The 27,489-nt window shown below is 45.4% G+C and overlaps 1 protein-coding gene across 1 annotated transcript; it reads left to right on the top strand.

Annotated features, from left to right (window-relative positions):
• The first annotated feature begins 227 nt into the window (after positions 1–227).
• On the top strand, positions 228–3,550 carry LOC129594744 (fructose-1,6-bisphosphatase 1-like). The gene is made up of 8 exons (XM_055491531.1): positions 228–462; positions 989–1,156; positions 1,337–1,427; positions 1,514–1,769; positions 1,973–2,057; positions 2,373–2,566; positions 2,694–2,810; positions 3,032–3,550. Exons 2-8 carry the CDS (start codon positions 1,024–1,026, stop codon positions 3,233–3,235), a joined length of 1,080 nt encoding a protein of 359 aa, XP_055347506.1. The 5' UTR covers positions 228–462; positions 989–1,023; the 3' UTR covers positions 3,236–3,550.
• The last annotated feature ends 23,939 nt before the right edge of the window (positions 3,551–27,489 follow it).

The raw sequence follows: 27,489 nt of genomic DNA, 5'->3' as shown, positions 1-27,489 counted from the left end.
TAATCCTTATAAGTAATTAATAATTCTTATTTCTTAACGCATTCGCGATTCCAGAAAAGGGCAAACAATATTAAAATTTAAAAAAAACTGAGTGCCGACCGGAAACCGGTTTTTGGGGGAGGGTCAACCCATCCATATCTGATTGGCTGCGATGTGGGGCTGTGCCAAAACCAGTTGGCAACTTGGCAATGAAATGCGTGTGCACGTAGTAAATTTCTGATTTCCAGATTGTGGAATGTATTGCAGACGGCTGCAATAGCGCAGTATACTTTTACAGGAGACTTTTCATCTTCGCCCGGGTCTTCCAGGTGTTGTTGCTGTATCTTTCCGAACGCGTTCGGACGATAACATCATCAGCTGCAAGTGTTCCATTGCATACCCGACTGCAAACGAGAACCGTCGCTGCTCGATTGTCCTTGTGAAATCATCATTCTATTGCTGTTGCAGGATTTGGGAATTATTGTAAGTACGTTTAAATCACAGCGGATTTCAAAATTACGAGACATTTTGAACTTATTTGGCGCATAAAAATACAACTTGTTGGTGGATTTGAATAGTGTGTTGCAGTGTTTTCGAAATTTGCGGTAATTGACTTACTGGTATGAGTGTAAATAAATGCTCAATACAGTAAACAGATGCCTAGAGTAGAAGATTTTATAAATCGAGAACACGCAGCTTTTTTAATTTTTCTGTTTCCAGTGCTTTGCAGACTTTTACTGTTTTTTAGCTTGTTTATTTCAGCTTTCGTGTTTTTTTGCCATTTTAAATAATAGTTTTTTATTACCATGACGCTTCTGTATTCGATATACAAATATTAATAAATAATAATCACAGATTTCATGGACTTTGCTGTAAGTAAACTGAAATCAAACGCTGCGTTGGCGAATTCATATGACTAGTGACGCACACTTATGCGTGTGGGACATGTGACTTTCTGCCGTGAATTTAATTCGTCTTTTACAATCCTGTTTTGCAACTGATGTTGCAGGTGATTTTAAAACTTTAAACCATCAGCAATCGAAAATGAGCCAAGGAAACGGAGATGCTGGCCGCGTTCTGAGTCCGAGCAGCAGCAACAAAAACATCCACGGCATCAGCACTGACTGCGTCACTCTGACCCGCTTTGTTCTCGAAGAACAACGCCGCTTCCCATCAGGTGAGGCCAGAATCATAACAGTCAACCGGCTGATTGCAGCAAAATGACGGTACAAAAAAAGTAAAATAATGAAATGGCAATAATGTCAATGAAAAAAGTAAAAATAATGGAATGCTAATAATAGTTAAAATGACGCAGAATTAAATGATGCATATACAGTATTGTGATAATGCATTACAGCCACCGGTGATCTGACGCAGTTACTGAATTCCATCATTGTGGCCGTGAAGACCATTTCCTCCAGCGTGCGCAAAGCCGGCATCGCCAAACTGTGCGTACAATTTTTTAAAAAAATTAAGATGTTGTTGACTGTGTTTATTGAGAAGCTGTAAATTGTAATGATTTTTCCTGATGCAGATATGGCATCGCTGGTGACACGAACGTCCAGGGCGAAGAAGTGAAGAAGCTGGATGAAGTGGCAAACGAGCTGATGATCAACATGTTGATGTCTTCCTATACCACCTGTCTCCTGGTTAGCGAGGAGAACGAGAAGGTGATCGAGGTGGACACGGAGCAGTCGGGCAAGTACATCGTGTGTTTCGATCCGCTGGATGGTTCATCCAACATCGACTGTCTCGTATCCATCGGGACTATCTTCTCCATTTACCGCAAAGTAAGCTTCCGTACACTGTAATAAATAAATAAAAAGTATGGTGAAATAAAAGTTGTAGTAAGACAAAAATTGCCGAATAAAAAACAGTTGAGCGATTAATTATAGAAAGAAAGGAAAAAAATCGTGTGAAGTGTATCTGTACTTTAGTAAAACTGTTTCGACTTTTGCTGGTGTATGTACTGTAGCATATCTATCTCGTGTAGAATTCACCTGGAAAAGCCACCGTAGAAGACTGTCTCCAGCCGGGACGGCAGATTGTAGCTGCCGGATATGCTGTTTACGGAAGTGGTTAGTTACGCCGTATTGGTCTGATGAAAATCTTGAGATTAATTTTGTTGGTTAATGTAATGCAGTGTAACTTTATTCTTGTTGTGTCTGCTGTGTGAACTATGGCGCAATGTGGTTAATGTTTATTTTTTTATGTGCTTTTATTTATTTAATGATTATTTATTGTTTATTTATTATTTATTGATTAATGATTAATTAAATTTAATTCGTACTCTGATTCATACGCAGTACGCACTCGTACCAGTTGTTTTGTTGGTGATTAGCGCTAAGCGATTGTAATTTTTGTTATGAGTGTAAATCAGCGTTGTTTTGTAGCAACCATGATGGTTATTTCCGACGGAAATGGCACCCATGGTTTCACTCTGGATCCCGCTGTGGGTGAATTCATTCTCTCTCATCCGAATATGAGGGTCAAGGAAAGGGGCAATACGTTCAGTATCAACGAGGGTTACGCGGCGCTCTGGGATCCGGCGCTGACGGAATATGTCCACAGCAAAAAATTCCCACAGGTGTGCATCACCTTTTGTTGCATGTTTCCATAATTCGTTCATATTCCAGTACAGCAGTGTCTTTATGTTGCAGTAAAGCAGTGTCTTTATGTTGTTTACGTTGTTCAGCAGTGTCTTTATGTTGTAGAAAGGTAAAGCGTATGGTGCGCGATACGTTGGATCGATGGTCGCTGATGTCCATCGTACACTTTGCTATGGTGGAATTTTCATGTATCCAGCGACGAAAGATTCGCCAAACGGCAAGGTAATATTGATGTTGCAATAAGAATTTTGCGAATACTGAAAACTATTAGTAACGAAATATCTTAAGAGTTATGCTATTTAATGATTTTAAATTTGTAATGGTGTTATTTTATTCATATTACTATTTGTTATATTATTGTATTTATTTTGTGCATGTTTGTTAGCCGTTTTATTTTACATTGGTCACTTTTATTCAATTACATGTAATGAGTTCTTTCTCAGCTTCGTCTGCTGTATGAATGCAACCCGATTGCCTTCCTGATCGAGAACGCAGGAGGAATAGCGAGTACGGGCACGATGCCGGTACTGGACGTTCAGCCAACCGGTATTCATCAGCGAACACCCATTTTCCTGGGCTCCAAACTCGATGTCCAAGAAGTTTTGGATTTATACAAAAAGCATTCGACATCAGCGCCGGCTCAGTAATGAGCTTCAGTGCAGTGCGTAATTCATCAAAATTTTAAACGTTCAAAAATGTGCAGGTTTGCCAGGCATATTGTTGCTAGCAGTGGGCGTCTTGCTTCCGCATGCCCGGATATGCTGTTGTTGTTTTGCCACTACCGAGTACTGTGAAGCTTCTACTGCAGTATAGTTTACTTTTCATTGAAATAAGTGCTTTGTCGTTGATGTGTTGTTCTTCACTGTTGCCGTCAGTGTTATTGGGTTCTGGTTTCATTGTTGATAATAATTTGAAAACAAATTCAAGCACGATTTTAATGGATAAAATTATTGTGTTATTAGCATACAGTCCTCTGGCTAATTCTGCACGTCGTTAATGGTCATTTACAGGAGGCTACCGCACGGGAAGCGATATTACAGTACGAGTACGTGTACATCAGTACCAACTGCATCCGATTGTTTGGCTCTGGTCGCGCGTTTTTAGATACTTAATCTCAGTCATTATTAATATTTGCTGAGACAACCATTCCATAAGCTAAACAATTTACTTGGATGTAATTACCGTTAGCACAATTCAAAAACAAAATACAATTCACCTTCAAATTCTGCGTAGCATCACACAACTATGCAGAGTGCAGATATAACTTCAACAATGAACTCTCAGATTTGCACCATGTCAGTGTCAGTTGTAACTTTATTTAATTATCTATTGTTATAAAAAATTATATTACGTAAAAGAAAAATGACGGTGAAGCAAGTTGTTAGATCGGATTCGCATCTGGTTGTTCAGAAGTCCTATATGTCTCGCGATATTGTCTCATCTTTTGCTACATTATCAGAGCTTTTGAATTCGATTACAATAGACTTTTACCGGATGCGGGTCGAATTCCGGTTATGTTGGTCTTGTCAGCTCCATTAGGAATGGCGGTTTTGAGGACTTCGCTGAAATTGGTAATTTCTTTAGCGGTTGCGCGAGACGAGTCGGTAGTGAGATGAGCTTTCGACTTGATAATGACGACACTTTTCCGGTGGGATGGTGCCGAGGAGGAAGCAATTGCATTTGCGTATGTTCGTAGTGGCTTGGAGACACCCTCAGCTTTCGCTTTTTCATAGATGCTGGCTACTCTGTTCAAAGATTCGTTATTGGATAACTTTAATCTCGCCATACAACGATCAAAATCTTCAACGTTGGTTTGGTCCTTTGGTGTACGCTGTTCATCTGCTCCACGAGGGAACGCAAAGTTTTGCTTGCATATTGCAGGTCCGCATCTGCTCTCTCACGTAATTCCCGCTCAGCTTTCAAATTATATTGAGTTCTGACAATTTCAGTTTCGAGAATAGTAACACGTCCGGCGTACGACAGCTCCTTACATGATTGCCGAATAATAGGAATGAGGAGGTAAATACGTCTCAGGTGTTCGCTGAGGGTTTGTAAGACGATGAGTTGACATAGCCATCCATCTTGGCGAGCAAATCAGTTAGCGTAAAGGTCATTGTCACCGGCGCGATCCGGGCCGGTTTTCCACTGGACTTTGGGGTAAGTACTCGTCGGTGAGGGAACAACAGGCATGATAAAGGAGATAAGTTATTAAGTTATCATTTTTCCTTCAGCAAAAAGCAGAAAATATTAGAAAGGTGATCACGCCAATTTGTTCGGAAATTCACTGCACAAAGCTAACCAGGATGAAAAAGAACCATCAACTAATAGGGTGGTTTGCTAACGGTCCCTTCCTACATTTCATCGGAACACTACAGTAACATTTCGCCTAATGCGATCCGCGCTCTAGGCAACCGCATTTCTCTATAGGTGCTCTTTAACATACAAGTCTATGGAAGATGCACCTTCCCTGGAAGTGACCTAGGCCTCGAATACTTCGCGCCAGAATTTTCAGCTACCTATAAAAGACACTCCTTGGGCCACGCAACAGTTCTGGAAAGCTTAAACGCAGAAATGTCAACTGGTGCATTTCTTAGAGCTGCAGTTATAAGCGGCCGAAAAATGACCCCCCACCCCGCCCCTTTAATCGCCCCCAGGCTGATTACTGCCGTGTTGAACGACATTAACTTTAGTACTACCAAAGCTATGCTGTAAGCAGGGTATGTAAGAGATAGTATCTCTGGCACTGAATGATGTTGAAATCTGCTGGTTGAAAATTCAGTACTTTTCGGCATGTTTTTGTCAAAGGCATCGAGTTGTAATTAAGACGTGAAACGTGTGGCACGACCTACAGCCTCAACCGCTTGGAATTTTTCAAAACGGATTGCGCATTCTCTTATTAGTTTTTTATGCTCTTCATGCTCGTTATCGATTTGATAACCAATTATGATTTTTGCATAAGTCGATTTATGAATATGAGTGAGCCTTATATGAAAAAAAACACAGCCGTACTTTGCGATTGCTTTATTCGGCTGGTTGTTTCGAAAACGGCTCGGTTTACATGTTCAGCAATGCATTAAGGCTAAGGCTATTTAGCCCCAGTACTGCCTAATGGGGGCGGAACAGCTGGTTGGCTATTTTGCCCCAGTCTGGGGTTGGATAACCTATTGGCTATTTTACCCCAGTCCTCCGTATGAGCAGCCAGACGGCTGTTCTGCCCCGGTCTGGGGGGTGGATATCCTTTCGGCTATTTTGCCCCATACCAGTCCGGCTGATTGGGTGCCGAAAACAAAATGCCTTAAAGTGTGTTGGCTAGAGGTAAAAGTGTTCACGCAAAGAACTCAGTCTAGGTAACGCATTCTTTAACTGCACAACTAAAGTTTTTGCTGAAAGCTCATAAAGGAGGTAAAACTCTAGAAATTTCCGCAAAGTCACCATGTTTTGTGAGTTTTTGTGGACATCATGTATATCCGGCATCTTCGCTGTATTGCTGACGATCTGGAATATATTCGCTACATTGCTGCGAGCGTGTCATCCAGATGGTGCTCTGTTTCTGTCCTTTGCTGTCGGAGAGGCCCTGAATGCTTGCATGGGCATATCGTCCGTCGGAAGCTTCCACTGTGATGGATATTGGAAAAGTGACGGCAGGGGATGCTTTTGGTTGCTCTACCTGGACTCCATGGGAGCTGCCTCATTGTATTTAATTATTTATGGCTTAGAGCGAATTTTTGCTTCAGCGGCGCTGGATTTGGTAAGGAATTATAATAGTTAAGTTACGTTTTGCGCGGCCTTAAGATTAACGGCAAAATTAACAATAATTTTAACCTTCGGTAATTTGTGTTTGATGACGGTTTTAGAGCAGAATTTATACGCACGGTAAAAATGACCACTACTCCTTCCCCTTAACCTCCCCTTCGGCAGTTACCAACACATCAAAAGATTCAAATTTTAGTATTCCTGAATCCGCATTAAAAAAGTTACACCATGAACATGCAAAGAGGAAAACACAGCGATGCACATAAGTATTTTTAAATTGTTTTGTGCAACTGCCCGCGTGTGGTGAAGCAGGGCTGTAAAAGCCCGATAAATGTTAGTCAGGTATCACCGTGAACAAATTTTTAACAAATTTTACAACAAATTAAACAATCATGCTCAATAAACACCTTTAGAGCTATCTGACCGCAGTAGCATACAGTACAGCCACTGCACTACGGCTGATACCGAGGATGAAATTTCTGATAAGATGTGGACCGTATGAAATAAGTACCTGTGTGACCGGCAAAAATCCTCCAGTCCTCCCGGACATTTTTGCCGTGTCCCCCCTGCCGCCATTGCCAAAACAGTAACCCTTCGGCCAGAATGGTGACATGGGGACCTACCACAGAAAGCTGATTTTAAGTCAATCCTTGACCTTTGAAAAACCGCCACCAGCGTTACCATAGTTGTCCGAGTTCATAGTTGTCCGGCATGGGCGACATTAAAGCCGTAGTAAATTCATAGTTGTCCGGCATGGGGGACGTTAATGCCGGAGTCCTACATTTCGTTGCTGGTGTCCCTTTGTCGGCCCTGTTCTGAATATGGGCCGCTACTGAAGCGCACTCTTGTTGCTATGTGTGATGCTGCTTCTGGCAATGGTTCCGGGATGGTCGTGACGTTGGTCAAGCCCAAGTCGTACTTTGGCCATATGCTGGCGGTTACGCCAGGATGCTGGGCCAGTTTCTTTCTAAGTTTTATAATGTCATTGAAGAGGTCCGAGCACATTCGCTGGAGTGCTTTGGAGTTTTTATGTGGTATTCCCTATAGTCCCACAATAGGGCTAGGCGTACGTCCTCCCATAGTGCTCCCTCTTCTTGGAGATTGCCCAGTTCTTGGGCGAATGGGTCCATCTTGTGCGCCCACGTTAGGGGTGCACCTGTTTTTTCTAGCCAGCCCTTTTCTAGGTGAGTTCTCGGTCAGGCACCGGTCGTTGGCCCGGTGCCTTTGGTATCGAAATAGTCTTTACAATCCCGCAATTTGGATTGAGTATGCCGGCGCGTAATTGGGTCATGTAGCGCTCAATTGCATTATGGACGCGCAGTTCCCAAATGAGGCTATCAATGGTATCCCGGCATTCCCAGCAGGTAGAAGCAGAAGTTTTTGAATGATCAAGCTGGTTGACTCTCACTTCATCTTCGGGTCCCGGGGCCTTTGGTATCGGGATAGACTTACCGCATCCCAAGCAATTTCTTGGTTTGGCTTGAGGATAAAGGTGAGCTTGGAGTGGAGATAGTCACAACCAAGTAGAACTTGCACGGCCGTTAACGTCGGTTGGACGAAGAACGTGTGGTGGCTTCATATCCCTGCAGGGTCACCGGTACGGTGCAACAGTGGGAAACCACAAAGGCGGTTTGTCCGCCAATTTTAAGGATTTTGGTGTTCCACCCCAATGGCTCCGTTTTGATGCCATTGGCTGTGCAGAACTGCTGGCTAATGAGGGAGGTTTCCGCTCCAGTGTCCAGCATAGCGAGCGTGTGGACTGGTCGGATTTGGACTTTGTGTGTCCATGCTCTGGCGGTTTACGGTTCTCGTCGGGACCAACTATCACATCCCGCATCACTGGTATAAAGGAGATTAGCGACACTGGTACCGGATCTTGCCAAGCATCCTTGGGTATCAAAGGCTCTTGTTGGACTAACAATCTAGGCTTTAATGTTTCCGGTTCCCGTAGGGTCGAAAACATATTTTTAATGTTCAGAAAAGTTTGTGATAGTTGATGGTCCGCACCGTCGGTGCGGTTCCGAGGGGTCGTCCTCCGGTCTGGAGCTTACAGATCCGGTGGTAGACGCCTCATGAGGTTCGGCTGTCCACTCTTCTGGTGGGTCGACTTCGCTGTCCGTACTTCCTAATGACCATCTGTCCGGTGCACTGTCGGAGGATGTTTCTGACGCTGACGTAGGATACGTCATATTTATGGTGCGACGTCTCGCTTCAACACGTGGTCGGTTGGCCTTTTGATTAATTAAGGCTCCGAACTTCGACTTGGTCGCCGGTTGGACGACTGCCGGTCTGGTTTCACTTCTTGAGCTAGAATGTCAAGCGTGACTTCTACACGTCCTGGCATAACCGCACTTCTTGGATCATGTCGCTTAGTCACCGGTTGGTTGCTAAACCATGATCCGCCGGCGGGCCGTTGGGCGGTCGGTTTGGGATCCATTGCGGTTAGTGACTGTACAGGAGGTTTAGGTATATCCGGCGGTTTTGGTTCCGGTAATAGTTCAGGTGAGTTGCCGTTATTCCCTGACCTTAGGCGTTTCCCGCAGTTGGGCTAGCCCGGTTAGAACCGCCGCCGTTACTGTTCGGCTTTAACTGCTGATCGGTCAATGGCGGCAAAGCAGTCCTTTCGTTGGCGGGTGTTTGTAATCCCCTCGCTCCATACCGTCCTGCGCCGCTTGGTCGATTTCCGCCACCGCTCCCATTTCCTGAGCCGGTGGATTGCCTTCGGCTACCCTTCCCCCGCTGCCTCGTTGTGGTCGTGGTTGTTTGGATGGCACCAGGCCGAATATGGGATTTAGTGCCCCTGTCGGGAATCCCTTCTCGTATCTGCTCCGCCAATCAAGCTACCATATCCGATTAGGATTGTCCTTGTAATCTCTCCTGGCGTGGCCGCATCCTTCAGTTTTGTGGTTTGCCCGGAGACAGTAGTTGCAAGTTATGGTTCCGTCTCTGGTCCACCGTTCGAACATGCGCTCGATCCGATCGATGTACATGTCGTCTTGTTTGCGGGTCTCTTCGGAGTTTGGTGCTTGGCGTTGGCCGCTCTGGCCTGCGCTGCCTCCTTGGCCACTTCGCCCGGAGCCACTATTGCCGCCGCCTCGCTTTCCGCTGAAGCGGAATATCCGCCTCTTTGTCCTACACCGCCACCGTAGCCCTGGCTATAGCCAAAATTGCCCTGGTTCTGGGCCCGGCCATAATCACCGCCACGACCGTTAGGCTGGGCGGACCCAAGTTGTGGGGAGCCCAAGTTCATAGCCGCAATAGCGGCATATGTTGCTTTAACTTTGGCTTGGGTGAGTGTTAGCGTCTGTCGAGGATAGTAAGCCGGTGATGTTGGCTGTTGCCGTACGACATGGGCAGGTGGCGTTGGTGCGGCCGCCCGGATGAACAGGTATCCTTGGCTCGCCTTCCCGTCGATTCGGGTTTACCTTCCGTAAGCTGCCGAATATAGTCCCGAAATTCTGTCAGAGACTTCGGCAGCCGGATGTCCAGGGCACGGCGCAGTTCTGGCACAGTCATATTGGTCTTCAGGAAGCAAAGAGTCATGGTGTCGTCTAAGATGCCGCGTGCCTGGAGAGTTAGGATTGCGTCACAGTAATGCTCTGGAGTCTCGAAACCGTGCCGGTAGGTACGGTGCGATATGTCTCCAAGAGCATTGGCCTGTTGGTTCTCGTCGTCGTATCGAGCGGCAAACTTCTGAAGCCACTCGTGGACTGTCCAGCCGTCGCATTCTTCACGGTTTGCCTGGCCAGTGTACCATTCCTTGACCGGTTTGGGCAAGGATGCGCAGATGCGGCTGAGGGAATCTGGGTCCAGCTTGTTTAAGTCGGACGATTGCTTACAGATCCTTCTAATCTGAACAATTCACCCTTTCACGGCTGTCTTGTCGCCGTCGAAGGTCGGCTGGGTGGTCCGGGCGTTGACGGTTCCATTAGCCGCAACGAGTCGGCCAGCATCTGCTTGTGTACCAGGTCATGCACTGGCGGACTGGCACTTCGCGACGGCGCAGGCGTCATCTGCTTTACCACTACTTGTGGCTGTGGCTGCAATGCCTATGGCGCTGGGCCCGGCTGATGCCCCAGTTGAGGGTTCATCAACGGTTGAGGCGGGTATTGGATGGCTGCGTTAGACACCATCCACGCGTATGTTACATTGGGCAGCTGAACTAGCACGGGCGCATTCTGGCCCTGGTTTGGCTGAGCTGCCGGTCCGTGTGACCTCGCCACCGTTGACGGTGCGCCGGGTGGATTGGGCACATTTTGGCCTGGGGGCACATTCTGGCCTGGCTGTGGTTGGGCTTGGCCCGTTGGGGCTGCTGCTAAGATAGGAGGACCAATTAGGCTGGGTTGGCCTATGAGAGGCTGTTGCACCGTTGGCGTGCCACTTTGGCCTTCTATTTGTCCCTGCGTGGCTGATGGCCCGAACATTGGGCTCGGCGGGTTGGTCCAGTTTGGGTGCGTGCCGCTTGTTGAGCCTGACCTGAGCCCAGATGTGGGCTCAGGTGAAAGCTCATATTTGGGAACAGTGATGGGTATATTGGACTTGGCCCTAACTAAATTTCGCTTGGCGCCTGGTTCCGAGACGTCGGCTGGCTTGGGCTGGAGAATGGTCCGGTTGGCACGGACGGTTGAGTCCGTGTGGCGGGCGTAACTATGGTCGATTGACCCTTAGTTGCCAATCTGGTGACCGGGATTGGTGGGGGTGGCAGCGTTACTGTCGCCGTTGATGATCCCTGGTCCAGTGGACTCAAAGTTTGGCTCGAGTCGTTGATTCGGTCCTGAGCTGGCTCTGGAGGGCAGCGATCTGCTGCTGGAATTGCACGATCTGTGCTTTCTTCTGTTAAACCGTTTGGTCCAATAGTCTTCCTTGTTGGGATGTGGCCCTGGTAAGTTGGGTCAGGTCCACTATTGGGTCCAGATCCGGTTGGGACTGGTTCGGCGCGCTGATGACGTCATTGGTGGGCCATGGCGTTGGGTGTTGAGCCATCGAGTTCAAAGGCAACTGACTCACGAGCGATTGGCCTCACGAGCGGTTGGCCCTGGTCATGTGCCTTTGGACTAGTCGTTTGGCCTTGGTCCTGCGCCTTACGCTCACCTTTGGTCACTGTTGGTGCCTCAGGTTGGATCTGGTCCAAGCCCGGTAGGGCTGGACTAGATGTCAGATTCTGGGCGACAAGGTTGGCCCGGGCTAGATTCTCGGCACCGGGTCCATCATTGCGTGTCTTGACCTCACTTTTGGTCACCGTTAGGCCTTAAGTTGAACTTATCCCGGACCAGGTATGGCCGGTTGACGCGCCAAGACCCGAGGGAAACTGTTGGCCTGGGCCGTCTTGTCGGCGCCAGGTTGGTCGTCTTGAGGCTGGTTGGCCTCGAGCAACCCTTCGGACGCTTCCAGGAATGTGTCGTCCTGGGTGGCGTCCAAACTCTCCTCACTTATGTCCAAGTCAGGTGGCAGGATCTGGTTGTCCCGCCTGGCTTTGGCCTCGACCGAACTCGTTGAGCCGGTCGAGTTTGGCTCGTCTGGGTAAGAACTGGTCCGCCTGGCTTGCGAAGCCCGTAAGGCACCGTTGGTTCGCGCGTGGAGTAGTTCTTCCCGCGATGCTTGGCATATTCATTCGGCTGGCTCCTGTCCAATGGATTGAGCAATCTCCGTTGGAGTTGCTCATGGCTGGTGAAGGGCATCACCTTAGCTAAGGCGCTGTGAATTTGGCCCATGGTACTGCGACTTAAAAATATCTTTATTCTTGGTCTGGACCGGAACTTCTTTCAGGTCTGGGCCGAATCTGGATCGCGGGTCGTTGCTGGTCAGGTGCGTTAGGTGTAAGGCATCTCAGGTTTAGCGTTAGCTCCCTATGGTCCCATGCTACGTTAGCGACCAGTGTGACGTCACGTACGAAACGGGCTTGGAGTAAGCTCAACGTCACGATAAGCGTGCCGTGAGCAAAAATCAAAAAACAATATGACTCACTACGAGTCTTATAGCACGGGGCATATTCCCATGTGTTCTGACTGGTCGAAATTTAATGGCAAGTTACAACTCTGACGTCAACGCGACTTTTCGCGAAAATTCTGGCTGGACAAAATGGCGGTTGGTTTCGCCGAAAAAATTAAGAGAGTTTGAGGGAAAATTTTTTGAGAGTAAAGTTACGCAAAATTCTAATACAATTTTTCACATGGCATCTGAAATCTGAAATTTTTGACATGGAATCTGAATCGCTGCGCCGATGTGGGCCGATGCGGTGCACGCAGTCCCGGTGGTGGGATGCGATTGTAGCCAGCCAACGTACCTTGGAGTAGTAAGTCTCGAAGGTTTAGCCTCTTGTCGTAACTATCAAGGGCCGCTAAAAGGAACGCTGATCAAACTCGAAGTGTACCTGGAGGCCGCAAAGACCGGTTAGATGTTCCAAGGGTACAGCTGTCGAACATGGAACCGGATACGTTCAGTCCAAGAAGAATTTACCGGTTGGACCAATACCGTACTTTGTGAATCAGTACGAGTCACCGGAGCGATCGAGTGCTGGGACATGGTCCGGACGGAGAAGTGTGACGAAAACGCCATGGAGAAGTCAGAGTTGACTTGGGTTTACATACAGGAACCACCTGCTGATGGGTTTTGGATGCAAATCAAGAACTACTCCATACGGAACTGCGAATACGAGCATTTCACATTGGAACGTGAATGCCCGACCTGAGTTGTGCGATCCGGATTCGGTGATCTTTCCACGGCCACAGATGGGATGGCGTGGTTCGGTTTGGGAACCCAAACAATACGCCGCGAAAGCTTGTCGATGGGAACGGGTATCGGCCCGTAAAGGAACGCTCCTAAAATACACCAATACAACTCGGTTCCGTGACCCGGCGGCGCAAATGTAGTTTTTGCTTGGCAACAAAACCGCTGAGTGCGGCTTTGACAGTTTTTTAGCTTACCGGGTGGCAAACGAACCTGGTATAGTGATTGTCCTCGGGAGCGCCAGTAGGCTCCGGAGTAGCCCGGCTAAAGCGCCGGTAATTGGAACTGGAAACCGATCAAGTGACGGTTTAGTGTTGGGCTCGGCCGATTATCTGGCGAGTCACCATCAGTGGATCCGTAGTACATTAACGGATCACGAGAACGTGTTGGTCGAGGCGACTAACCAGCTGAGGTGCAAGATGGATCAGTCTCTGATGTGGGACGTCGTGACCTATCCCATGTTAGCGGGATCTTGGCCGCGCGAGGGCTAGGGTATACGACCTGTCAACATGTACGCAACTTTGGTGGCTACGCCGTCCTGCAACAGTGCCAAGCACTGGAAGTGGAGATTGAAGTGTTTCCAACCTCCTGTGGGCCTCAGCCCCGCTATCGTAACTGGACGATAGCCTACGATGGGTACAGTATAATTCCGTTCCAGGCGTGTTACTGGCACACTGAAATTGTGAACTTGAACGGTTTACCATTCATAGCTGTTAACGGAGACTGGATGCGGAAGAGCCGACACAGCGGCTATCACATCAGTCTCTGCTGGCTAAGTTCAATGTGTCAACTGAGTTGTCTCACGAAGCGTTATCGGAAGCTCTTAGTCGTGAATACCGGTACATATATGGGCTTCTCGCGCAGATTGCAGGGGCGATGGAGGAGAATGCTGTTCGTCATGCGCATGATTTCGTACAGACGGCTGTTGAGTCTGGACGACCACTACCGTTAGTGACTTCGTTGGTCACGATAATGAAGTATGTGACCACAGCCATCGTCATCATACTTTTTTGTGGAAATGTGGTTTTTGCGTGTTGCATATGCAACGGATTTTTGCGATTAATGACGGTGTGTCGGAAACAATGGGAGCGGAGGATTCGACGAACGGCAGTGGAAATACAGCCCGGACAAGCACGGATGGAACCAAGAGCCAAGAGTCCCTTCGCCGTAGTTACTACTCGAGTTTACCTAGAAGTTCCGCAAGCCGACCTGCCCGGATACTTTCCGGACAATTCCAACTGCCCCCCCCCCCTTTTCATAGGCTTCGTTTTGGAGGACCAAAACATCAGGCGGAGAGCAGTGTCACGCCACAGCGGCATGAATAGTTTATGTTTATATGAAATATGTGCGATAGTTTAAAATACATTTAAAAGCAGTCATGCTGTGTCATACACGTTCGCTTAACGTTTGCTGTACATAGCCGATATCTGATGGGCGCTAATATATTCCCACAGACCCTGTGGACGATAACTGTCATAAAAAGAGTATAAAGGAGATTTATGTTTTACGGCAAACGCCAGTTGTTGCGAGCTGCGAACGAATAAAGGTTACAGAAGAACACGCTTTGGATTACGAGGTTGACTATTGAATAGTGACCTTACAAAAATAAAGGTTCCGTTTTTGCAGTTCCGCGTCTTGTGCAGCCAAACCCATTGCTCTAATGATCCAGCAATGGATGAGCCATCCAGAATTGTATTCTGAGCGCTGCGCCAAAAACGATTTCCGGCCAGCCGAGCAAACAGTTTGTTTGTCTGTTGAGCGTTCATACCGGGCCCGCATGTTATGGCATTTTTTTAACATTTTCTAATTATTTTGTAAATGAGTTGCCGCGACTTTAAAACAATCGTTATGCAATTTATTGCCATTTCTTGCATCTGACCTTTGAGTTTATTCTACGACATTCTCTCAAGGGGAACAGTGCGAGAGAGAAGGCTGCCAGCAGTTTATAATGTTCTACCGGCGCACTCCCGTTTTGATTTCTATCTGATATCAGTGGTGAAGTTAACAACTGAATATTTGCACATGGCATACCAAAAAAACCAGGATTGGCCACGGCAATGTACCAACCTATAACATTTTCTCCGTTACTTTCGAAAAGTGTTATGGGGCTAAATAGCCGGAAGGCTACCCTGACGCCCACAACGGGGCTAAATAGCCAAGGACTATGAAACCCCAGTATGGGGCTAAATAGCCAACAAGCTATTAGACGGGCCCCACTGGGGCAAAATAGCCCAGTAGTTATTTTCCCCCCACACAATGGGGCAAAATAGCCACTCCGATGCATAATCAGGTGACAGACAGAACATTCTGTGCAAAGTACGGTAATTCATTCACGCAGAGTTACAATGGAGGCTATAACACTGCAACAGACAGATCGTGTGCAGCAGCTCGCAAACGCGAGCGCCAGCTTTATTTGAACGCGCATCGGCCCTAACCGGCTCGGGCACAGCAAGACGTTCTACAGAACCAGACGAAGGGCCCGTTTACGCGTACACCTATCTATCTTAATTGCTTATTGGGATGTGAGTTCAACCGGGGACAAACACCTAATTGCATTAGGTCCCAAAATTGCGTTCACGCAGCACACCTATGCTAACGTTAATTACCTAGCTCTTAATTGATAGATAGCAATGCGCGGCCTGAACAGTGCTTTACTATCGAAAGGTACCTTTTCGTTTGCTCCGTAGACACAATGGTTAAGACATATAGGAACCACTTGAGGTTCCTATTTGTATGGACAAACACGCTTTTCTGGTTAAAATGCTTTCAGAATGATTATGTAATGACCTAAAAAAATGTTTTGATTCAGGATATGATAACCTGCGTCGTTAATTACCATTGCAGAGTATTACCGTACACTATCTGTAAAGCACATACAACCTATTTGCCGTAAAGATCACATTTTAAACGAAAGCAAGCGTTTGTTTTAAACTTGTAAAGGCAAAACTGCAACAAGCGCACGGACACAGTTTGAATGCGCGCGGTCTATGTTATAATTATTTTTTAAAAACAAATTCTTTTAGCACGGATTCATCTAATTAATCATTACTTCGAGTCTGTGTTTTGCTGGCAGACACAGTGTGTAAGCTGTAAACATTTAACTGGGAAAGAGCATTTTAATGATGGAAATATCGGTGGGTGCCGTACTTACTGGTAAGTATTATTATTTGTGGTGCACTTTGCAGGTAATAAATTTATCGCTTATGACAAACCGCTGTTGGTGATGACAGTTGAAAATAAAATAAAAGTTTTGGGGTGTAATATCAGTTTATTTATTGAAGCATTGCCCATTGTGCACTGTTTTGTAAATTTATTGTGGTGTGCAGTTCACATTTTTCTGCCAGTGTTACTGCAAATTTACTGTAATGTAATTCAATCACGAAAATAATAATTATTACTATGAAGCGCTTATTATCTGTACACGGGACGTAGGCACCCGCCCGCTGTATCGGCAACTGGCAACCGCCCGCGGTAGCAGTAGGCAGCGATATAGGCAACCGCCCGCTGTAACGGTAGCAAATAGCCTCCCTTGGCGGCTGAGCGCTGCATAATGGCAAACCGATATTAGGCGCATGGCAAGCCGAGATATTCAGCACTAAGCCCAACTGGATAAACTCTTGTCAGTTATCAATAGATTTATAAATTCCTACGCCCTTATTTTTTAAAAATTTATCTCCTAATTCGAGATTCAGTTTTCGTCTTTTCGATACTGTATGTCTAAATATTTAAAAGCCGGCCCGTGTACCGTATTCACTCACGTAAGGGCTCTGTGATACTGGTAGCAGTTTGGAAACTCGCTAAGCTATGTTTATCTGTGGCAGATTTAAATACATTTAAATAATTGGGTACCCAGATAGGTAAAGGTCACAAAGATAGATTAAAAAGACAGAAAATCTTGAAGAAATAACAATATTATTAAAAACATTTTTATCATGCTTTCTGACTTCTGAGCCTTAAGCTGTATTTTTTCATTTTTAACTTTGCGAATGATTGTAAAGCTGATTCAGCTGTTTTTTTAAACATTTTACACTTGAATTATATTTTTAAAATCTATTTTGTTACTGTAACTTCAGACTGAATTTTTTGTAATTTCTTTCATATTATTCCTTACTCAAGCACAAGTGGTCGCGCTAGCGCGCGACCGATACTTGTGTACCTACTACAGTGCTGGAATAATTATGAGTAATAGTGGTGGCAAAAAAAGAACTGAAATACTGAGCTACTATAAACGAGATGTGTTTGATCTTCGTAAGCATTAAAAGTATAAAATAATTACAGTACCATTATGCGATTTTGCTGTTTTAATTTTGCGTTTCGATTAGGTACGTAGATAGGCGGCATGTGTTCACGCAGACCCAGCTGACTATCGGAAGCGCCTAAACAATAACTTTTATTGCACCTATTCAAAGGTGCCTGTGTGAACGCAATTCTGCTCCCTATTTAGGTATCTACTTAGAAGAGCGTGCCGCGTTCACGCATACTGCTAAGAAACCGGACGTTTTCGGCGGTGTCTCAATAGAAAAACTGATAGATAGATGTCAGCGTGAATCCGGCCTTAGAGAATTCTAAACAGGTAGATAGCAAGCACAACTCTAGGGAAGGCGCCAATCCTCTGCTTCGACTGATCTCCCTGTCTCCTTCCATTTGGCACGATTGGTGCTGCGGACATCACAGGCCTTTCAGTCCAAGCCGTTGCTGAGTAGCCAGGGTGGTATTGTGATCCTCCATCTCCCGTGCCCGTCTCCTTGGTGGTATTGCTGCCTCAGCCAAGCACTTCGCACACAGGCCTTGTGGGCCGTGCACTCGCAGCTTGAACTCAAAGTGGTCACCCATCTAAGTCCAAACCGCGCTCGATGTAGACTATCTTTCAAAACCCGAAAGCTTATCCATCTAGCCACAACGAGTGTGCTAGCAGCAGTCGGAGTGAGTACCGTTGTAGGGCGCAGACAGACTGTCGCTAGCGCGCTCCCTGCCTGGTGGGTGGTCTCTTTGTATACATGCCCGATTTAAACCATATTTCTACTACTTTACTTGACGCAGGTGTTTTTTGGAATTTCAAAAAACGAATTACAGATTCAGAATCAGCGTAAAATTTTACTATGGCTTTCAGTCTGTAGAAAGTTTGTAGCCTTTAATGATCGTCCGAAAATAACTGCCACAAGTTTACAACTTGAGGCCGTTTTGGCCATTGTCTTTCTTTTGTCTTTCTAGAAATGTTAATGAGGTGTGGCGGCAAAAAATATATGCACAGAGCACATATGCTGCTGGCCGACAACATCAGCACTGCAACGGTCACCAGGCAGCTGAAACTGTCAAAATTTTCCACAACTTTCGCCCAGATGGTTGATAATACAATGTTCTCCACCCCACGAACAAAGTAAATAGGAAAAGAATAACAGGAAAAGAACTCCGTTGATCGATGGACAACACTCTCTAAACTCCCTTAATTTTTGCAAAACAATCCTTACAGTCTGTACCGTGTGAAAATTCAGAAAAGATAACCGCATGAATATTTTTCTTTCTAAAAGGCATATTGTAATAACTAAACACGTGGAAACTGGTGTAAAAGTGACTAGCAAAAAATGAATGCCATAAATAGCCAGTGGTTAACTGGCTCACCTGGTGTGCATAAGTCATTGCACCACTGACCGTTGTTGATAATGCTGTTCAATACTTACCTCTAATAACTCTGCATCAAAAATATAAAACTATATATAAAAAATATAAAAATACTTCCACTACTTCCAGGATAATCCCTATTGTTCCGGTTTGACCTCTGCTGACAAGGTTAAAGTGATTAAAGTGGGATAGTGATCAGTTGAGAAACCACAACACAGCTGTGTAAACAACACCTGTTCATAATCCTTTTATTGACACATACAAAATCGGAGAAGAGCAAACTTTCAATTTCCATTCAGACAAGATCAATAAAGAGCAAACTCTATACAAATCACATTTTCGTGACATTTCTCTATTTACACAACATCGGAGAAGAGCAAACTCTGTTCAAATCACATCGTCGTAATGGCTAACAGCGTAACAAAATAATGGCTTTCATTTGGTCAACAGTTTTGAGATTCTGTAAAAGAAGTAAATAATCTGTACATAATTTTGCGCCTCCAATATAGTGGTGCGCCTCCGATATATTTTCGTATAAAATCTGCAACTCATAAATGTTTTCATTGCGATTACGCATCTGCATGGCGTCATCGGGTTCATTAAGTCGCTCCAGAGCGGGACCGTTCTTTTTCTTGGTACACTTCTTTACCACAAAACAAACGAAGGCGATAATTGTTCCACAACCGACAACCGCTCTAATAACAAAATACAAAATATTGCTTGCACTCATCTCCGCGTCTTCGTCCACGGAGGTGCTCGCTTCTGGTCGCAGAGCAGTCGTGGATGAATGGACAACCTCGGTATACACGTATGGAGCAGTCGTCGCCTCCGTATGGATTTCTGGAGCATCCGTGGTGTGCGTGGTCGACGAAGAACTAGCGCTAGACGTACTGCCAGCGCTACAAACCGAGATCACTTTACAAACGGTGGTGGATGAATACACTCGGCGATAGGATTGAAAGACAGATCAATTGACAGTTGATCAGGAAATATACAGACAACCCGTAATAAGAAATAATCCGGATGGAATTTCCACTAAAGACAATGTGACGGATCCAGGTTTTCGGTTCAGTTGGGTATGGGATCGCCGTGAGTTCTTTTCCTGCGCAGTTCACAATGCCAGTATCGTACTTGCATTGACATTTTCCGTAGCACGCAATCCATTTTCCACAATCAACGCCACTGCACATGCAAAGTAAAACAAAAACAACGATCAAAAACGCCATTTTATGGAAGAAACAACAACTACAGATTTTCACCACATGTGCACCACACACTGACAAAGTAAAATTCAGTCTGGCGCATAAGCTGCGATACAATAAGGCAGTCGAAAACGCGCGCCGACTATTGGACTGTTGTCTAGTGAGTGGCAAGCCGCTACGCATGATGTATATGGCGTCAAAAATGGCGTCAACAAGGTAATTTTGCGTACACATTCGATAGCAGCGTCAAAACATTATCTGGATATCTTAAGTATCAAATAAGTCCAGTCGGGCATAAGATTGTAACTGCCAAAAGTTATTCCATGCAAAAGTCAACCGCTGCACATCGATAGTCCGCCGTGGCCGCTTACAGAAATTGTGCACGCGGCACTATTATTAGCTTTGCTGCAATACGTATTCTTTCTATTATAAAGATGTCTATCACGACATATGCTCGAACATTTGCCGTGGTATGCACCTCTATAAACAACAAAGAGTTTTACATCACAAAGTTGCTTACGTATACGGCGCTGGTTTGGAGGCGCTATGTGTGCGCCTCCAATATGCTTGCGTAAAAATTACAATCGCAAGATACGCCGTCGCTATATCCATGCATCTGGCGAACTGTACATAGATATGCACAGGTCACCGAACGCAAGGCTATAAACATAATGGCAAGTGATTATTCCAGCGCCCACAACTGCATCGAGCTCAGTTGTCCATTCAAGTTTAATCCGTCTGTCATATAAGCAAACTAAAATGTTGTTTCGAAAACTTTTCTATCGGAAAGGTGCAAAGCGCATTCTTTTGCCTAATCCCACCCCACTTATTGTCGCTGCTCTTATCCGAGCAGATGAGGAGGCGGGTACACTGATTTACATAATTCATACAGATGACCAGCAGCCTGTTTGCACTGCGACTCATTGGACACAATATTTGAACAGTGTACATTTCTGCATACAGGATCAACTTTTTGATCTCATTCTTCTCATCTACTCTCATTTTGGCTTTTGCAAACGCTGAGCTGCTCAATATTTTTGTACAAAATGGCGTTTAGCAGAGTAGTGGGTGCACTTTATCCAACGGGACACGTCATGGGGACGCGGGACACGCTATATTATCTGTTCCAAAAGATAGACAACAACTACAGATTTCGGGAAGACGATTATTCCCTCAAAAGCAACAGTATTTTGAATCTGCACTGGCCGGATGTTTAGATAGACCGTATGGCTACATCGTAATTGAATTACAACACACTACACCTGATAAATACGAGCTGCGTACAGCTATTTTTGGGGAAAACGAAGAGCAATTACAAGAATTTTACATTCCCTCATGATGGAGCGCAGCCACACCGTATCTAATCTGGATTTGCTCTCATCACTCGCAAAAGCAAACCAAAGCTGGTCAGAGCAATTGTAAAAAATTCGGAGGGTACCCTCATTGACGCTATTTCGAAATGTGCATTACAAATTGTCGAAGGAGTAGTTCCTGTGTCAGAAACTAGCAAAGCTGCACGACTTAAGCGCATCCTACCATATGTAAAATTATTATCAAAACGTAACGTTTCTCGTCGAAAAAAGAAAAATTTTCTTGTAGCGAAAGGTGCCGCGTTATTATCTTTGATTTTACCTCCAGTTTTAAATTTTGTGTTGGGAAAAATTTAAAAAACATGGCTGCGCGTAAAATGTTTCTACTTAATGCTGACCAGTTGGCTCAACAGCGACATGCCCAAACAGAGCTCTTCAACTTCCCTTCAACACATGCGCATACGGATCGGTTCGCTCAGCCATTATACAGCGCCTACAATGACGGTAATAATGCATTACATAATCCCAACTTGACCGAAAAAAAAATTGGCTGTGCATAACGATGCATTTACACGGTATGGAAATATTTTATACCAAGCTGCTGCAATGCCGACAGGAAAACTACCTCTTCCGCAGCCCGTTGACACAACTGACGCTAGCGAAGACATGACGAGCAAAATTAAAGATTTATTGCCAACAAAGCAGCAGGGTAACGCTCAAAAAATTCTGAATCACCTTTTAGAACATACAAATTTGAGTGTGGCGGATAATTGGTATATAACTAACGATGGAACGGCGCTACCGGGTACCAATATTGTTGATCTTTTGCGCTGGGTGACTCCGCCAACAAATCCAACCACCGCTTACACGCCAACTGGTTTAATGATGCTAATAAATGCTATGAAGTACGCTGAAGTGCCGGCGACTTTGATTTCTAATGCGCAACGCCGTCGTTTGTATGAGAGTGCTAATGTGGACGAACAACAAGTTTCGGGAAGTGGAACCCGCGGTGGTCGAGGTAGTGCGAATACTACACCAACTACAGCTTGGCGGCGATACTAGTTTACTTATCTCTTTGTGTTCCATGTTTTGCTTAATATTTGTCAAATAACGGACGGCATCGCGAAGATGTTTTGTTTTCATTTTATTACTTTGTACATCGGCAACGGATATTGTAATTTTTTCGGATGACGTTTCAAGCAACGTTCCGAATGTTTACAGATGTGTAAAAATCGTCACGCAAACTTATTTAATAAAACATTATGCTTCAAATTTTTCGGATATTCAAGTTTATCAGTAACAGCACGCAGCATAAGACCACGACACGAATGATATAGAAAATAAATACAAATAAATTACAGGTTTTAGAACTGAGATCTTGAAGTTGTATATAATTCTCGTGGTAATAGCCATTACATTCAGGAAAACTATCAGACAAAAATTTGTCAATTTCCACGCCATAGAAAAGTGATGTTTTTCCAAAAGAATCGGAAAAGGTTACGTTGTTTTTATTTTTGGCGAATATGGCAAGCCAGTGCTCTCCGGGCATGTAGTGTCCGAATTAATAATAAGCGCACAAGGATACCTAGTTTGAATGCCAGATGGCAGTGTTTCACGAGAGTATACTCCTAAAAAATGCTTCGCCAGGCAGGCATCGTGTTGAATAATGTCCAGTATTTCGTAGTTATTCATTTTTTATTATGCTCGTTTGTAGGGGCAGTAAACATTTCGGCGAGAATCAATTTCTATCAGCGCGTTTAGATTGTGATAAATTAACATTGAATAAGTTTCGGTTGTTGGTGTGGAAAATGTACTTGACAATCCTAAAATTCCTTTGGGAGGTGCATTAATGCATGAATGGTCTCCAACATCCGGTTCTAAATTGAACCCGTAAATTGCGAAGCCTAGGCCCCAGTTGCCTTGCATAAAGATAAGCATGAATTCTTAAACAGCATTCCGGTCGTTTACATTAAGCCTAGATAGCCATCGCGATAATTGTGGTCCCCTAATTCTAAAGGTTTTCGGGAGACGGTTCTGAGTTTTTATAAGTTACAATTTGACCGACTCCCGCAAGAACAAAATTATATGGGTTTCGTGTTAACACGCCACCAACAGCCTGTGAGTGCACAATACCAACTAGAATTTGCTTGGGAATTGTGCCGCGGAATAAGTCGCTGCGCGACTAATGGCTACTTCCGTTTGGGATAGTCATTTCCATGATGTTAGATTCAATAAACGGAATTAATGCATTACGTTTTTGCAACATAATTTCATGAGCAAGCAAAAATTCTAGATCCAACCTAATCTTTTTTTAAACGTAGTGTTGCTCTCTGCATAACTAATTCTAAATCCAGGTCTTGAACACTTGACAAAAATATAAATTTATCTTTTGCACGTGTTAAGACAAATTTCATGTCCACTTTAGTTGGAATCAGACGCTACTGGTTAGCCAGATCAGACGGAAATTTAAAAAACAAGCGCAGTGTGATTCCTGCTTTAAGTGCCAAATTTCTTGCCACATACGCTTCGTTCATTTTCAAGTCATTATCGTTTGGATCAGGAACTGCAAGCAACAACGTGTCGAACTGACCCGGAGTTTCGGGAACCCATCCAGGAGGTGACAGCTGCTCATGGCCACTCTCTCCATATTTAAATAAATCCTCGAAATACGTCGCGTAGTGCGACAGCGATGGTATTGATGACAATGATTCTCCGTAAATAAAAGTTCGTAGCCGCTGAATAAACTGCGCGCTAAATTGTTCACTGCACTGAAGTTTAACGCATCCGCTGGCAGTGCCTTTGCTGTGGTTCACACGCAAACGTCCAACAAAATAACATTGTGAGCCAAATCGATCATTTCATCGGTAGTCCCGGCGATCTCCCAAGAAATGGTGTCAAGATCGAGCGTATTCCCAACTGGGTTATAAGATACATATTTTGCAGATTCGATAGCCGTCTGGGTATGCGGAAATGAAAAGTGGTCTAACTCAGACTTTAAACATAGAGGTGTGATTGGCTTTTCTATGTTTTTTGCAACCTTTTTTGACCTTGTTCTACGCTTGTGTCGCTTTCCAAACCCTCCCTGAATTTTACTAGCAATGTTTTGCATGGCTTCCACAGTATCAGTACGAGCTGAATCCAGCAGAGGGGTTTTATTATGAAGAACATCGTTAACAACATTTTTTCCCAACCTCACAAGGTTTGGAAATATTATATTTTTAGCAGTTCTGGCTAAACTACCAAAGAAATTTCCGTAGCCCCATATCCAGTTTGTACATGCCCTTTGCATTTCAGACGGTTCTTTTTCGTGGCAAGCGTAAAACTACTGTGACGTGTATTCCAACAATATTTAGAACAAGTGACGACAAGGAGCAGTGTATTCGGATTGCACAGGATATGAATCATATCATAGCTACTTGGTCCACTTTGTGTTATCTTTTGCACCAGCTGGAGAACGAGTTTGGAGAAGAACTGCCGCAAGTGAACCACAGCACACCAGAAGCTTGGGATCTGGAGATTTCGGCTCTACATGTTACCGAATGCGCTTTAGAATAATGCCCTGTTGCAGTGATCTTACTTAGCCATGTCTGTCTGTCTGTACTATTCACAAGACAATTTCTTGTTCATGACGCTGTCTTTATTAACAAATACGATAACGATGTTCTCACTAACTTGACGCTAACAAATTTTGCCCGCACATAATTTTTTTTATTGATACAACAGTTATTTGTTAGTTTAAAGTGGCTGTGCTGATATGCAATAAATCGTTATATATTGACCACGTCGTTAACGTCATCAACATCTTCGTACAGCATAGCAGGATTGTATTTGTCAAGCAAACTAAAAACAGGATCCATTTCCGGTGAGCCCACTTTAGGAAACGGAATATTCGCACAGCCGTGTGGATATGTTACAAAAGTTTCTCCGATAACCCGGCTTGTAAAAGTACAACCGACGCGCCGCTGGAGAGGAACAGTTTGGATTGAGAAATTGTTGGCATTTCTTTTAAAGGTAATATCGTCACAAGCTTGAACAGTCGCAGGACCAGCGCCGAACAGCATATCACGCAGTACCGATCCGTGGAAACGATCCTTCAGCGCTTCCGTTTTGGGAATGCCTTTGCATTTCATGCGTTCTTCACCGCTTGCTATGACTTGACAATATGTCTTCTTTGCTAGCGCCAGCCACTCGGAAAAATGGTTTCCACTGAGATCATCGGAAAATTCCACAAGAAGGTCCCCAAGTGGCGGGTCTGCCTTTTCCGGTTCACTGACCTTATTGGCCTTATTGTTGCAGGCAGTGGCGATGATTTTGCATAAACATCTGTGTCAGAGACCGCTCACTCGAGGCGGTAGACACCTCTTGTGGCTTGCTCTGTCGCCTGCACGCAGGTGGTCACGCCACTTGTGCCGCGTTATTACGCTGCTTACTCAGCGTATACTTTGTCTACCCTCACCAATCAGCGTGCTGCTGCCTTCGTGGGGGCGTAGCCCAGCGCTTACGAGCGATTCCATGCTTTGCGGCCTCAGTTGATATGCAGCAGCAGCATGCCGCTCATTACGTTAGATTTTTATGAGCGAGCTGGCAGCTACTTTTTCCTTTGGTTTTCCGCACTGGCTTTCTGTCGGTTTTTGTGGTTGCTTTATTATACCAATAAAGGTGATTGCTCCCTTTTCCTCGATGCTCTTGTGTCCTTCTGACATGATAGCAGCCCGATCGGTTTGCTTTCTCTGGAATCTCCAGTGGACGCATCATTTCAGTTGAAGGACCGCTGCGTGTAAAAGTAGACTAGCTCGCTGCGACCATAAGTGGTTCAACGCCTGCGCCCTAGAAGTGGTCGCCACTCATTTCGTGATCATACAGGTCATTATTGGAGACCTGCTACGCGACGGGTCCTAATCATACGGGCGTGCGCGTCTATAAGTACGCCGGCCCCGCGTCTTGGCTCCCTGACTCAAAAACTAAGCAGGGATTATCCAGACCCAATAGCGCCCTATCGGGAACGCTGCGGTCCTCACGGTAAAAGAGAGGGTGAAATGCAACGACGGAGCAGCACTGCCTGAACGATCAAAGACAAAAAAAACCTGCTGTGGCGTCGTAGAGAATTTTCCGTAGAATTCGGGGTTTTCCGTAGAACCTTAAATTTTAAAAATTCATATTTTTTAAACCATTGATCCGATCCGCTTAAAAGTAGTTTTTTGGAAAGATCGTAAAAAGCTACTCTAGAATTGAGTACTTTTACTTTCTTAAATTTATTTCCTGAATTTATCTTAATTTTTTGGCGAAAAACAACCGTCATTTTGTCCCGCCGGAATTTTTGCAAAAAGTCGCGTGATGTCAGCGTGGTTTATTTCCGTAAAAATTTCGACTAATCAGAACACTTAGGAGCCTTGCCTTTCAGAACATTTCCTTTCAGGACCAGCTCAGGACCGAGTCAACGGCTCGGTTCCAGCTCGAGCAGAACAACTTTGTGGGACAACAGAATTTTGTCCTACTGGAGCAGAACCTGATCCAAGCCAAACAGGTCCTCCAGATGGAGCATGACGGGGTTATCAAACTGGAAGCCTATAACTCCAGTCTGGTCAAAGACTACCAGGCGGCCACCCAACGTATCACCATACTCAATGAGGACCTGGAAAGGCTAAGCACGGAGAACGCCTGCTTAGATGCGGAGAAATCGCATCTCGAGAATCTATATTCCGAGATGTCCGCGGAACCACCGTCCTACCACACCTTTCGGGACTCAGATACACAGCGCCGACAAGCAAAAGTCGACGAGGCCTTGCGGCAGGGCCAACAGTTTTACCGCCAGCCAGTGTTTCACCAACAACGTTATCACGTTAATACACTCCAAACGGAGCCATCAACGGGACAACCGCCTCTAGGGCCAACCATACCGGCGCCCTCGAGTCCCGTGAACCAGGGATCATCAGCAGCGACACCAACCATACCGCCACTACCAGTCCCGGTCACAACTTCAGCCAGTATGGGTCAATCGACCACAGTGACGCCCGCAAAACAGAATCAACTGTGCGTGTTAAGCGGGCTATTCAACTTTGGCCCGGGCCAGCCGACGTCTCAGAACCAGACGCCGAGCCAGGGATCCTTCCGGTCAAGTACACTGTGCGCAACCTTGTTTCCAAACCCGAGTCCATACTTTGCCTCGGGGCAGGCTCCAACCAGTGGCGCGGATCCGAACCGGTCCAACTCGCCGAGCCCAGTGCTCCAATTCGTACCACCAGTACAACAGGGACACATAGGAGGCCAAAGTGGCACACCAACGGTACAACT

The sequence above is a fragment of the Paramacrobiotus metropolitanus genome, unplaced genomic scaffold, assembly GCF_019649055.1.
Source record: "Paramacrobiotus metropolitanus isolate TYO unplaced genomic scaffold, Prichtersi_v1.0 Parri_scaffold0000071, whole genome shotgun sequence".
In the NCBI taxonomy this organism is placed as follows: domain Eukaryota; kingdom Metazoa; phylum Tardigrada; class Eutardigrada; order Parachela; family Macrobiotidae; genus Paramacrobiotus; species Paramacrobiotus metropolitanus.
Note: the sequence above shows the minus strand (reverse complement) of the source record. Positions and strands in the feature narration are given on the sequence as shown.